Below are 14,790 nucleotides of genomic sequence, written 5' to 3'. Positions count from 1 at the left end.
CCGTGTGCCACGGTGCCTTCTACTCTGAACGAAGGGTTGAAGCAGAAGCTCGTTATAATGAGCCAAACGAGTTATTTTATTGGCTGATAAAGGTGTCATGCAAATGCAGAAACAATGCTGTCACCATAAACAACAACTGCTGTTCGCCCAGTTGCAGAAAATAAATGCACTTCAGGCAACTCGTTTCTATAAAATTAATATATATATATGTATGTATATACGGAAGCCAAGAACAGATGTAGTTGCAGCTCCATTACGCTGAGATCACGGGTTAATTATCCGTTTATCTCAGGAATCACGTGACGATGGATTAATTATCTTGTTTTGATGAGAACGCTGATGTTTTGGGTTGTTTTCTCATGATATTGGGTTAATTATCTTGTTATGTCAGCATAATTATGATTTTTTTTTGTTTTAGATAATGAGATAACACATTAACTTGACAAAAAGGCCTTTTGAAGATATTTACTGTATTATCTAGAGGAAACGACCTGTTGTTGTATTTAAGGAAACGACAGCGTGTTTTTTTTTCTCGAGATAATGAGAAAATGAACCCGTTATCATATTTTGACGTCTCAGAATAACGAGACAAGTAACTTGTGATCTCGAGGTAATAGAATCAGATTAAATGAAGCAGCCGTTCTTGGCTTTCGTTCTACGTTAGATATGCATAATATAAGATTCATTAATTATAATAATTCCTACTTTTTGTTGTTCATTCTGCTTCGGCTGGAAAAAAAAGAAAGGGAATATTGAATTTTACTGGTCAATCTTTTACGATCTGTTTTTGAGTGGCACACACTCGACATAGACTGTGACAGATTCATGTATGTGTATGTGGACTCACCTCTGTCTCCGCCGTTCCTCATGTTGGTCTCCTCTTCGTCTCCGCCGTCATCCACTTTAAAAACAAAAGCTGAGATTAACAGTGACAGTGTTTTCGGGCGGTATGAAAACTCAAACACAAGGAGGGAAACGTTATTAGAAGCAGGTGTCAGAATGACAAAAAAGCAGAGAAAGATATCTGCTGTAAAGCACTCAGTAATGACATGTTAAATTCCCTCATAAATAACCCAGGAAACAAACCTCTTACCCTCGTCTTAAACAGAACATAATCCAGATGATAAAACAGACGGAAACATGTGGTTCAAACTAACCTGAGTGGAGCTCTTTCACCAGCGATGACATGGTGTTTGTGATTGAGTCAGCAGCAACTAATAGATCATTCCGAAGATTTCTAGGTACACCTGGAACGCAGAGACAGTTTCACATCGAATTAAAAACATGTGCACTTTCTCCCCCTGCAGAGGAATCATGTCAAAGTGAAGCGCCTGATATCCAGGTGCTAGAATCACTGTGTTATCATGGCGTGGTCTGGATTTTAAACGGAAACTTATGTTCAAAAGCCGGGGCGTTCTCACCCTGAGCAAAGGCCTCGAGCACGTCGCCTCCCACCCCTGCCAGGCAGTCCTGCGGCGTGTGAGTTGGGGTGGACCCAGCCGAGGTGGAGCGTATGGGCATGGGCATGGAGCAGCCCGCGCCGTGACTGGGGGAAGAATGAGGGGAGCCTCCGGACTGGGACTGCAACATAAAAACATCTGTGATAGTTACACTGTCATCATCATTTTGAATCTTTATGTACAGAGTTCAACATGGAGATGGAAAATGATGATTTTTTTGTTATGAATCTGTTTATTTCACCTCGGTTAGTCTTGAAACAGATGTTTATGTAATACTTTGACATTTTGGGAAACACGCTTGCTTGCTTTCTTGCCTCATTAACGAGAAGATGATACTTATTGATACTGATAAGTTGTTTTTGTATGGAAAAAGATCTAACATAAAAAATTAGTGAGCTTCAGATGTGCTCGTATGCAGATCTCTGGACAGAGCCGGGCTTAGCTGTTTCACCCTGAAAACATATTTCCCAAAACATCCAACTATTACTAGTCATTCAGAAATACATACAACAATAGTCTCACAATAATTCGGGTAAAGTTGGTCTTGAAACATGTTTATGAGTCTTGATTTGCATCGGCGGATGAATATTATCTCAGCAGATGAATGAGATACGTCGATTCTTTCTATGTGTGGAAGTGGAAAAAGACTAGCTGACAAATCAGCAGGCAGTATTTTGGCAGTGACGTTAACGTAACACATGGCGTATCTGGTTATTGACATACTGGATAGTCTTCCATGTGCAAACCTTTAGCGAAATCTGGGCTTCCGAGCAACAAATTTAAATCTACAAATTAATCTCTACATCAACAAAGCCAATTCTGGAACAGTTCAATGGAAGATGGCGTATTGCAATCGCAGATTGCAGCTCTGGGGAGAGATGGCCTTTTCGCTTGTAAAGATGACTTTTATTAAAACAAACACAGACACAGATGTGATCAAAAGAACTTAATCCTCAATAGGGAGAACAACCAAAAACAAGGCAAGAAAAAAAAGAGAAAAAAAACCTTCTGGACATCCTAAACTGGCTGGCTATACTCCGCAGTCTCTATAGTGCACCTTTACTGCATCAAGGGGGTAACGAGAACCATGTGAGGGTGAGCGACTCGGGCCGAGCGCTGAGACCGGAGATATATCTCACGGAGAATGGATCGCTGTGTGTTTCTCTGAGACTGGTCCAAGCCCAGGTCGATGGCCAGGAGCCAGGCGGCAGATGGCCGGCCAGACTGCAGTCACATTAGACGGGAGGTTGTTAGTGCCGATGAAAGGAACAGGTCCCTGACATTTGGGCTAAGAAAAACACAGTTCTCTCAACGTGCTTGGACCAAGGACTTGAGAAGACTGTGTCAGGAGCTTTAGCTCTCAAGTGTTGGAGTAGGACTAGATTAGTGTAACCCAGTTAAAGATGGAATCCTATTATCCTTCCTTACATCCTTCTTTTTAAAAAGTCTATTATAAAAACTTCCTTCAATCACATCTGTGTGAAGAGGTGGCGGGAGCACGGTAGCATTAAACTAAGTGCTGAGACTAGAGCCAGGTACTGAGCCTTGCAAACTGAATTAAGGGCAACTTACAGCCTGCTTCTGCTCCTCATCCTATCAGCCAGCAAAGGTAAGCAGTGAGAGAGAGCAAGAAGAGTGAGAGCAACAGAATTAAAGCAGCAGAGGAAGAAGACGGAGGAGGAGGAGGAGAAGAAAGGGATTTCTGCATGCACCGTACGGCACGTTAACAAAACGTAAGGCAACGTCTTTAAAAAAAAAAACATGCCAACATCTCATTTCATCAAACATGCCACCAAGCTTTTTAAAAACCGAATCATGTAAACTAGATTAGCAGATGTGGTGTTTATGCACCATCCTAGGATATTAATACAGATTCAGAGGCTTTTCTTTTTTCTTTTTTTTTAAATCACACAGGTGATGCTCTTACCTTCAGCAGCCTCATCAGCCCCTCCAGCTGCACCATCAGCTCCCGTCTGCTCTCCTGCAGGGCTGACATGCGCCTCTCAAGCTCGTCCTTCCTGTGTCTGAAGCCAAAAGGAAAAGAATTTAGAAGAAGTGCACCTTGAGAATCCATTTTTTTGGGGGATACATATTACAAATACATATTTACTGTTGATTTGATCCGATTATTCAAGGATCAGTTGCAGACACACAGATGATGCTTGGTGAATGTACAGTCCATAGCTCCTGCAGAATGTCGAGCTCCTGTTTTTTCTGTCATAATAATGTTTCTTTAGTATTTTATCTACACGGTGCCACTGCTACAAATACTTTTATTTTAATAATCAATCTCTTAACTTTTACTTTACACCTGGTCATCCAGGTGTGGATTTAAATTTTTAGTTTTTATTTATTTGTCTTTTGTTCGCTTCCGTTTCTTTAGGAGGCTGAAATAAATAAATGAATGAATAAATAAATATGAAATCCACATTTAACATTCATGAGCTGCACAACTGGTCAACGCAAATATTCAAGTAACTTGTGATCAGCCGATTTACTGCAATGGACGTGACACTAGCCAGAAATTTTGACCCGGGACAGTTTCAAGAGAGGCGTACAATAGATTATCTATTAATTTATTGCGACTATTTTATTTTTTTTTAGATTATTTTTTTGGCCTTTTATGCCTTTATTGATAGTACAGCTGCAGATTGACAGGAAGCAGGGGGCAGAGAGAGAGGGGGAGTGACACGAAGTAAATTATCCGTCCGATGCGGGATTCGAACCGGGGGCCAGCTGCAGCGAGGACTATAGCCTCCACACACGGGGCGGTCGCTTAACCCACTACACTACCGACCGCCCCAATTTATTGCGACTATTACTCCTTCTAATCTGCAAGGAAGACGATCTCAGGAGCGTCGCTCATTCTGCAGATATGAGGGAGAGAATAACGTAAGACAGGTTGCTTCTTTTCAGAGTACAAAGTTTATATTCGTAGTTAAAGGAAGAGAACAGAGAGAGCCTCCCAGGTCATTTGAGTCTGACACCCAAATACCTGGACGTGTCTTCTCTGTGAGGATTCTGGATTATTATCACCCTCTGGTGTTCAAAACGTATAGCTGCAATTTGAAAAATTCCTAAAAGCACAACAGCCATTGTCTGTCTGTCCCATCAGGAGCTCACAAACATCCGCAGACTGTAAACACCTCTGCTCTGTTATGTAACCCCGGGCTGAATAAAGGCAATATCAGAGCCGTCCAAGCCAGGCTCCAAACACAGTGCACAGCCTGCCATGAAATAATTAGTACTTGATAATATCCTGGTCTAAAACAAGCTCAGTGAGCTGAGAAATGCTTCTAGACATGTTTGAATTAAACTGGGAGAAACAGTAAGTGGAATTAATGGATCCTCCAGTTATATAAGCCAATTATTTTAAAGTTTAATTACCACATAAAAAAACACATAATAACAGATTCCTGTACGTACAACAATCCTCTAACTGTGTGGGTGGTAAAAACCGAGACAGTATGACTCAAATCATCTCTATTTCTGTTCTAACGGTGTATAATTAACCAGCATTGAAGGGCAGCAATCACTTCTGTTCGAAAACATTAAATAAAAAAAATAAAAAAATCAGTCTTTGTTATGGCTGATTCATTATTCAGGCCAGACCAGACAAACAAGGAGTCATTCAGGACAACAAGGGCTGTAATGCGTCTCTTCCAAGAACTGAACCAAAGGGTCTCAGCGTCCTGCCAGCATGACAAATGCCCACGCTGCTGCAGCTGGGGAAGCTAATTCAAAAAAACACACTCCTGAATTAGCAAGACATTATTTCTACTTGAAGAATGGGTCCAACCTACATAAATACAACAGCCACCCGGAGTGGTTTTACTGCTTAATTCCCTTAATATATGGCTCTTTCTCCCTCTTTCTTCATGGAGATGCCCTTCTAAAACAGGCAGGTGGTGGTGGTGGAGATACCTGAGGAGCCGCAGTTCAGTCAGAAGCGTGGGGTTCTGCTGGGCTTTTTCTGGGGTCGGCTGAGACGCCTGCTCGTGCTCCAAACGCAGCCGCTGGATCTCCTGGAGGATCTCCCTGAAGAAGTCGGTTAATCAGTTAACGAACAGCAGCGGTGGAAGACACACGGAGATACTTTACTTCAGTTAAAGTAGTATTCTTGCATTCTAAGGTAAGTACTACTCATGCTGGATATTACTGGATTGTTATTTTTGATGCATTAATGTGTAGGCAGAATTTTAATGTTGCTTGTCAAGGTAGAGCTGATATTATCGGACTGCTTCCTGTTGTTATTGATCTTCTCATCTGCAGATCTTCTCAGCAAGAAGGCGAATAAGTCTATATCCCAAAATGTCTGACTGTTCCTTTAACTAAATATATGTTTTGCATGTAAAATCTAAATCTGCAAAGAAACCGTAGTAACTATAGTTGTCAGAAGAGCCTATATTCGTACCTAAGGTGATTTCCACGACTGCCAACCAATCAGTGAAAGACTGCTTTGTTTTCGATGTGTTTAAATGACATGAATCGTACCTGTTTTTGTTCTCCAGCTCTGCGATCAGCTGCCTCTGCTGCTTATTGGCATCAAAGTTAAAACTCAGGTCTGACGGAGGACATTGTTGCTGAAAAACAAAACGATCACAGAATGTTATTAACAACGGCAGGAGAACAAAAGTCAAACACAGACAGCTACCTTCTGACCGCAGTGTGCAGTAATGACTCTCTGCTGGAGACTTGTTATGTTTCAGCTGAGCACAGCGTCCCCGTGTCAGACTGCAAAGTGAAAAACAAACCTGCAGTAAACCTACATCAACGTTTGAGTGACCCCCAAAAATTAAAAGTGAATTAATTTCAGATGCAGATTATAAAAAATCAGTTTTCTCATAACTGATCTTTAGCTTTCACCCACTGTTAGTGACAAATGTGACAGAATTTTAAGATCTGCGATTGGATGTTTCATGCCAAGATGCATTTTGGAAGTTGTAGTAACTTATGTCGCAATCTACCTATGTACCTATGTACTTTTTTATTAAAGAACCACATATTTTCCAGTTCAGCTGATTCAACTACGAGTCATGAAACATTACTCTACACTACATTATGCAACCTGAACAGTTGGTGGGTTGTTTGGTCACACTCCATAAAACAGAAAGTCTAACTATGACAGTGTATATTTAGTCGTGAGTATTTTAAGAGACACTTAAGATTTGAAACCAAGTTTTCAAAGGCTTTACAGTTATAATCCTTAAGACTTTCATGAAATCAAAAACCTATTTTTGTCTTGAGGAGAATCTCTTAATATAAAGTAGTTTTAATTGGTAGTGGCGGAGTCCGCCTGCCAACTTCATCTCGTTGATATCAGCCTCACTGTTTGTTCTCTTGACACTAAGTTGTTAAAGTTTAATGCAAACTGAACATTTTCATACTGCCTCTGCTTCACACCTAAAGCCATCAACTGGGTGGCTTTTATTGTGAAGTAGTCACAGTAAACACATGTATTTGCCAGCGGAGTTGGTGCTGACTGTGATCATCCGAAATATATGTCTAAAGTTATAATTTTAAAAGTTTTGCAAGGGAGTAAAGGAGCCACAGTGAGCTGCTGCTCCAATACTGTCAACACTGACTGACTCCTTTATTAAAATGTGATTTTGTTTGGCTGCATCTGAAGAGATACACCTGTCGATCTCCTGTTATATTTCTGCCGTAGCTTGAAGTAGCTCCTTAAGGAGTATTTGTTGTCATATTAAAGCACTATGAATGTTTCCAAATCAACTCAAATCTTAAGCAGTACTATTTTAAAGCATGCAGCAGGTGTTTCTTATTCCATCATGTTTGAAGAAAACTTGAAAAATAAGCACTTATCCCTTCCCCTCTTCATTTGCATTAGACAGCCTGACTTGTAAAGCGTCTTTTCCACAGCTTCAGCATTTAAGTTCTCCAGACGCAACTAAGCTCCTAACTACATCTTGTCAGGGCATTTCATGTGAAATGCAGGTTGACTGAAGCTCCACCACGGGCCGTCCTGCGAGACACTCACTGTGGAGTTGCCCGCCTCGGCTGCCAGGCGGGCGGCGTAGCGAGCGATGAGGCGGTGCTCTTCATCTAGCCGGCTGGGACTCTCCAAGACACTGCCCAAGGTCAGAGACAGAGAAATATTACACACACACACAGCAACACTGGCTCTAATGTGAAAAGCTCTTGTGTAAGTAAAGTTTGAACAGTCAGAGTGATTATATAAAACTATATGCATGGAAATAAAACTTTATAATTGAGGTGACCTTCATGTATAATAATACCGGCTTTGACTCCAGTGTTGATAGTCAGTCTGAGATAATTGGTCGTAACAATGAGCTGAGATGAACAAGAAGAGAATGCAGCATGCCAAATGCATTTGTGACTGTGCCAAAGCCCGTTCTGGCCTTTTCATCACTGCCTGGAAATGTCAAATAAGGCATGAGACTTTAAATGATCATGGGCGTGGCATATGGTGTGGACAGATGACAGGACATATGCTGTCCCTTCTCAGCAGGCGGTCTTGCAAATGAAGAGTGAAGGAGAGCTGCACTGGTTGCTGGGTGCTATTGGACTCTGACTGGAGAGAGAGAGAGCGAGCAATAATTAAGACCATTAAACCCAATCTGGCTTCAAACCCTGCTGCATCAACAGCCACAGTCCCTGTAGCTTTGACTAGCCAGGCTCACAAACACACTGCAGACCGTCCGTATTAAAAATCTTATCTTACTCAAAGCAGATTAAAAAAAAAAAGAAAAAAAGAAGCTGTCGGTGTGATGAGATAATTTTAGCTCCTACCTCGCTTGTTTCAAGGGTTTTCTTAGGCCAGTGATGATATCTTAAAATGCTGGGCGGATCATTCGACTCGTTTCAAGATAGTGTCACAGGCAAAAAAAAAAAACATTCAGTCGGCCCAGCGCTACAAAAAAAGTGAAATCACTCCACCGATCACGAAATGTCATGTTAAATTTGGACACTAAATAATTTACAGTCTCATCCTCAGGCCAAACCACACACACACACACACACACACACACACACACACAGCCTGAGGCTTTCTTGTAAGAATAAAATAATACATTAATGCACATCAGGGAGCTGCTGAAGAAATGCTGTGACCCTACAAGGTCTTCTTGAGATGGGCTGTTTTTGTCTCGCTGGCTATCAGTCCCGAAGCCGCTCCCTGCCTCGGCTTCATCGGGGGGAGTTTCCTGGCAACACCTGACGGTCTGTGCCAGGTTTTGGACAAAGATGCATGAACTGCCCTCGAGCATCTTTCCCAGGCATCCTTTATTTCTGTCACACATCTGAAGATATTAGTTCTAAGATGCTGGGTTTTATCTCAGACAGCGCTGGTCCTACACTGATAAGAAACTTGGAGATTTCTAAATGCTGAGACAAGAAATATACTTTTTTTTGATAATCTGGAGGGATGATACATCTATATCCTGACTGGCTCTGCAATATTCATGATGGATAGCATGTTTACTTGTTAACAGGGCTGCGTAATGTGGTTAGAATCAATATCCTGATAATAATAACAGCATTCTTTATGAATCTGATGCACAGTATAATATAATAATTTCTTTATTTCTTAAGATACTCATCATTACTGATAAGAAAACATCATCTTGCAACATTATCTCTCTTAAATCTTACATTTCTTCTTGTTTATAACAATAATTACTTATAATAATGTTTCTTTGATTGTGGATGCACAGATCTGGTTTGCCAGATCACTTTCAGCCACAGTAATGACCTTATTATTTGTTTCGGATATCGGTCATGACGTGACAGATCTAAAATTTTGTGTTTCTGCTGATAGTTACATTCATTCGGTCAGATGTTGCTGACTCATGTTTCAGTGTCCCCGGCCTCATGTTACCTCTCCTAAAAAAAATAAAATGATCCCAGTGTGCCGCACGTGGCATCCGGAAAGGTGGAGTCAGATTATAATGCGTCCTCATCATACGCACGCACTGACCTTGGCAGGACTGGATTCAGGCACCTTGTGAATGTAATTATCATTTATTAATTCTAATTAATAATCGTTCCCCAAGGACATTTAAAAGCCTGTGTGGTGATTGTTGTGATCTGAATTTGGGCTGTCGCAATATCAGATTCACGTGGCCAAAAGAATTCACGATAACGATATTATCATGATATCCATCTAGACAATTTTAAAGAAATAAAAGTAATAATGTCAGTAATGTAAAAGGTCAAGTCATCTTTAACTTTTTTACTGTCTCTCACCTACTTACTATATTAAAATGTGTGAACCGCTGAGCAGCTGCTGGATTACTTACACAACATTGTCATGTGTGTGTTATTTCACTTTATCTTGACACCTCTAGTCTGAATGCAGCTGTTTTTTATTCTCAGCTTAAGAAATTTTGATCTCAATGAAACCCAAAGTTGGAATTACGTACTGTATATCAAGTTAATGTAAAAAATACTTTAAGTCCCCTTATTTACCAGATATAGGATGCATACATACCTTAAAATCTAGGTCTGTAACACACTGTAATGTAGTTGGACGCAGATATGAGTGGGTATTAATGTCAACAATTATAACTCCTCCTGTCTGTCTGTCTGTCTGTCTGTCTGTCTGTCTGTCTGTCTATACACTTATTATTGAAGGCTGGTGTATAAACATAACATCATTTATATACAATATACATGTATGTATTCATTCGCTCGTTCTTCATAGGAGAAATTGAACAAATACTTAAATTAATAAACACTGCAGCTTCTTTATATCTGTGTACTGTATAACAAACCATTCATAAAATGATTGTATACTGCTTGTAAATACTAAAAAGGGCGACTCATAAAGTGTAACTACTTAGAGCTCATCCATCATGTTTCTACAAAAAAGGCTTTGTAGACCCGTGAAGACGTTTCAGCCTCTCATCCAAGAAGGTTCTTCAGTTCTCTCTGACTCACATTTGGTTAATTCTCAGTCAACTCTGAATTTAGAAACTCATCAAACTCAAGTCAGCATTTAATTTTTCTTCTCTTCCTTTTTTTTCCATAATTTTATCTCCAGCCGCCGTGGTTCTGCATGACTAACAGGTAATAAATTGAGTTTCGCCCTTGGAGGACTGGCTAGTGGTGAGCGAGGTGGGAGGTGGGGGGCAGGTGCCATGTCAGCAGAGCGGACGGTATCAGAGAGCGGGGGCTGGAAACCAAACAAGCGGTGTAGAGTTTCAGCTGCACTGGCAAACAATCACGAATGTATTTTTATTTTTCTCTCTGATAGAAAAGAGTCTGAAAGGGTCAACAAACAAGGACAGTGCTGCTGCTGCTGCTGAGGCTTTTCAGTTCGGGGGCTCTCGAACAGAAGCAGAGCCACAAGGAGCTTTGCATTATTCAGCAGAAGCATCTTTGACTCATAGGCCCTTCATGTGAAAGCAGGCAGGCCAGTGCTGGGTAATTATTATTTACAAGCCAAATGTGACACAGCGAGAGGCCGGCAGGAACTGGCCTTCTGGTTTTCTGCAACTAAACCTGAGTGAAGCCTGCTCCGTCCTTCCTCGTTCAACACCTTATCTACCGGTATCCACACTGACTCTCAATGCAAACTATTTTGGAGGCGTCACGGCGGCTTAATGCGCAATTTCTGCCCTAAATTTGGCAGCTTTGTAGTTGTTATGCCCCCCCCTAGGGCAACAACATCCTCCGTGCATGACATCTTCCCAAAGCAGCTCTGACTCACAGAGCAAAAATGTCAAGACAAAGGTTATCAGGCTTCTTCATTACTGCCACAGTGAAACAAACCTCCGGAGAGCGTCGCCTTGCTCTCGTACACGCTTGCAGCACGTGATCGCCTTCCATTGACCTCCACGGGGTCTGGATGCAAGACATCGCTTACCGCCTCGGGTGTCCCTATCTTGTCAGCTTTACTTCAAACCTGCTCTGATCTTGATACTGTCAGCCCTTGGAGACGAGACTGCACTGCACAAAATGTTCATCTCTGCAAGAAACTTAATCTGGTATTGATTCTGAGCGTTTCATTTTCCTAAACACAGATAGGAAATCTTCCAGCGGATAATTACACTTTCTTCAAATTGAAACGTCAATTTTTAGGGCGACAGAAAGGAGTGTTGGCAGATTTTTATGATTTAAAAACATCACATTTTATGTTTAAGTCTTGCTGTGATGGACATTTTTTGCAGCGTGCATGCTGCCCTTCAGCTGTCTGGGTCCTTGGTGTAGTACTGTATGATAAGCCGGCCCAGAAGAGCACAAGCGGGAGAAAAAAAACAAGTGCACACACTTCATTCAAGCTCTTCCTGAATCTTTTTCTGATTCCAATCAAACGCTCTGATCTTAAACAGAGACCCACGCACACCTCTATCCTTTCTGTACACCAGACACTGACGTCTCTTCCCTTCTAATGTGTCGTGGGATGTCCTGAGTCCCTGAGCAGTCCCGTCTTGCAAACATAAATCGCCCGGGAAAGAAAGATGTGATGGAGAGACAAACGAAAAGGGAAAATTCAGCCAGCACAAACCTGCAGGACAGAGCGCGGATACATCACAGCCGCCTCAGAGTGCTCTCCATTATCGAATTCATAACCACAATGGTTCATTACCACTGCGAGTAAATAATAATAGAGGTGGCCTTTAAACTGAGAGAGGCTTGAAATGAGAGACAATTGGGCTCGCCCTGCTCTCCGCTTACACACTAAAGCTCCAATTCTATCATGATCTGTTTGTCAAATCAAGCCTTAAAGTAGGAGCGCTCACATATTCTTCATGACAGCGTAACAAATGTTTCTCTAAAACTACGCTCGCGAGGGCACGCTGCTCAGAAAAAAAATGTGTGTCAAGAGTGAGGCAACAAATAACATCTGTAGTCTGATCTGCGGCGCTGTTCTTGTTATTTCCACTGATGAGAGAGAGAATCTGTCAGCTACAAAACTTTATGTTGCATGTGTGTAACTTAACGTGACACCTCGTCATCTTTGCAGAAAACAAAAAGTGAAGCTGAGGAACTGTGAGAAGAAGAAGTGAGTTATGCCTGCTTACCTTTTGGTAGGAGTGGGTGTCCCAGAGGACATGAGCATTGTGTCGTTCATGTTGTTGGCCACTGGTTTCGGCTGACTAAAAGACAAGATTAGAGGTCTTTAATGCTACACTGCAGAGGCCTGTGGTGCTTGACACCAGGGGAATGGAGTCGAGGGCATTTGCATTTTATTAGTAATCATGAATCAGCGATCCTGACTGCAATTTAATCCGACTGTACAAAAGAGGGTAAGAGGGAAGGCGGAGGAGGGGATCATTATAAATGAGCGTTCTGCACAACGCAGGCAACATGTTGCACTCCAGTTAACTCAAAACTGTAGCGAAATAATTGACTTTTTTTTTTTGGAGAACGGCAATTTGAATGTTTTTTTTTTTAGGGCAATCAGCTTAAACCTAATTAAACACGAGCAAGAGCAACAACGGGCAGACAGGGAATCTAATTAAACTGGAAGTCTGTGAAAAACTAGGAAAGGTGACATTGTGGGAGGTAATTTGTGAGAGTAAACAAAGCGATGGGGTCCATCTGGCAGCTGAATCTGTGGCCCCGGCGAGCTCTTTAGAAACCCAAACCCCCTCCCCACCCCAATCCCCAAGACCAGAGTCTCATTAACGGATCAAAAAATATCTCAGGTGATCTCAGCTTCACATTCATGAAAAACAGCAGCCGGCTCTCTGTGTAAGTCGCATCATCTCTGTATCTTCTCTGTAGTCATCACCTCGAGTCCATTGTAAGTGACTGTTTTATTTAAAGCGCCTCATTATCACATAAAAGGCGAAGCGCCTTGAACAGCAACGTGTCCCTATTATGCTTTTATTTGTCCAATCAGCATTTCTTGATGAAAAAAAATCAAACTATTTATATCCACGTTGTGTGTGCAGAATACCGTTATCAGCACGAGGCACTGAAAGCCCTTTCTTCCTGTAACTGTGTCACAAAGTGCCTCAACAGCAAACACAGCCTCAGTCTCCTCTGTGAATTATTGTGCTGCTAAAAACAAAACAGAAGTGAGGAGCCGAGAAAACTCGCAGACTTTATGTTAACAGTATTCGAAATATTTGAGGTTTATCGGTTCACACGCCTAATTACATCGTGCCTGTGGATGCTCAGCATTCTCTTTATAGACACACTGCAATTATTTATTAGTTCATACATTTGAATTTCCCTCAGGGCTAAACTAAACCATGCACACACAGTCTTGCATGATTTAAATCATCAGTCCTAATTTGTATTTTTTCTCAGGCCATTTGCACAAACACAATCCTGCTCATTCTTACGTTTCAAGCAATAAGATGATAACAGGTAAAACTACTACTACCTGCACACGCTGCCTTCGAGTCTCCATCACAGACAAACTGTGTGCACGAATACTCCGAGTAAGGGGAAAAATGTTCGGCTCTCGATTCAACGCTCATTACAATAATCCACCCCTGAAGGTGAAGAGGCATCACACTTACCTCTGTGAGGAGAGAAAGCACCTGTCTGGCTGGCAAAATACATCCAACCGCCGCTGTTGCCAGATGCCTAATCTGCTCTCAACTGAGCAGGCGAGCATCTCAATGTACTACACTGCTGCTGTCTCCAAGGAAACTCAGCGGTCACGTGACTTTGTGACGACGTAGATTTCTCTCTCTCCCTCTCTCTCTCTCTGCTCTGACTCTGTCGTTTCACCTCTCTCTAACACATGAACACACACACTAGAAATTGTGTGTGTGCAAAAGCACAAATTTATTCTGATCCCCACAGGAGAACAAAAAAAAAAGAATGCAATCTATAATTGCGTTTATATATTTCCCTCATACCTTCAGTGAGTTACATAAGTCAAAGCTCTTCACGGCTATAAATAATCATCAGTCCTTTTTTTTCAGCGCACCAATATAACTCCCATGGAACAGTAGGGCACAATAAAAAGAGTCTTATATAAAAGCTTGACAGCAGAGGTATTTCATTTTTCCACTTGCAAACAGACTCATTCACACCGGCGTCTGCAGCAGCGGTGGAGTTCACTCGCCGAAGAAATCCTTCAAGTCATTCAGCCCGGTGCCTCAGAGGTCAGACGGGGAGTGAACTGACACAACATTTAGGCACCAAGAGATCAAAGTCTGCAATGCGCTAAGCCTCGTGCTACCTGCGTGCAGTGAATGACAATGTACCATCCTTTCCTTGTACTTGGTAGCTGGCAGGGGTACAGGGAAAATTAAGTCTGCTGGAGCTTCGCACACACACACACACATTCACCTTATTTCTGACAACGACAGATGCGTTTGCTGCCTTCAATCGCCCTCAGTCGGCTAAAAATAATACACACAAACACGAAGCATCTTCTCCC

At 41.8% G+C, this 14,790-nt stretch overlaps 1 protein-coding gene across 8 annotated transcripts in view; it reads right to left on the bottom strand.

Moving 5' to 3' along the window:
* The window catches only part of dtnbb (dystrobrevin, beta b), a 32,978-nt gene that overhangs the window by 3,050 nt on the left and 15,138 nt on the right, over positions 1 to 14,790 (bottom strand). For 4 of the 8 annotated variants that reach the window (XM_027275017.1, XM_027275016.1, XM_027275019.1 and 1 more), the window contains exons 11-19: positions 12,467 to 12,541; positions 7,459 to 7,549; positions 5,955 to 6,043; positions 5,385 to 5,498; positions 3,388 to 3,484; positions 3,033 to 3,053; positions 1,422 to 1,581; positions 1,158 to 1,247; positions 848 to 901 (exon numbers count right to left, since the gene is read on the bottom strand). In XM_027275017.1, coding sequence (XP_027130818.1) covers positions 848 to 901; positions 1,158 to 1,247; positions 1,422 to 1,581; positions 3,033 to 3,053; positions 3,388 to 3,484; positions 5,385 to 5,498; positions 5,955 to 6,043; positions 7,459 to 7,549; positions 12,467 to 12,541 — 791 coding nt within the window. Of the gene's footprint in view, positions 1 to 705; positions 730 to 847; positions 902 to 1,157; positions 1,248 to 1,421; positions 1,582 to 3,032; positions 3,054 to 3,387; positions 3,485 to 5,384; positions 5,499 to 5,954; positions 6,044 to 7,458; positions 7,550 to 12,466; positions 12,542 to 14,790 lie in introns of all 8 variants that reach the window. The other 4 variants (XM_027275020.1, XM_027275021.1, XM_027275022.1 and 1 more) reach the window with 4 other exon arrangements.

This window comes from Larimichthys crocea, chromosome XXIV (assembly GCF_000972845.2).
Source record: "Larimichthys crocea isolate SSNF chromosome XXIV, L_crocea_2.0, whole genome shotgun sequence".
Taxonomy (NCBI): domain Eukaryota; kingdom Metazoa; phylum Chordata; class Actinopteri; family Sciaenidae; genus Larimichthys; species Larimichthys crocea.
The sequence above is the reverse complement of the archived record's forward strand: the minus strand, read 5'-3'. Positions and strand labels throughout refer to the sequence as shown.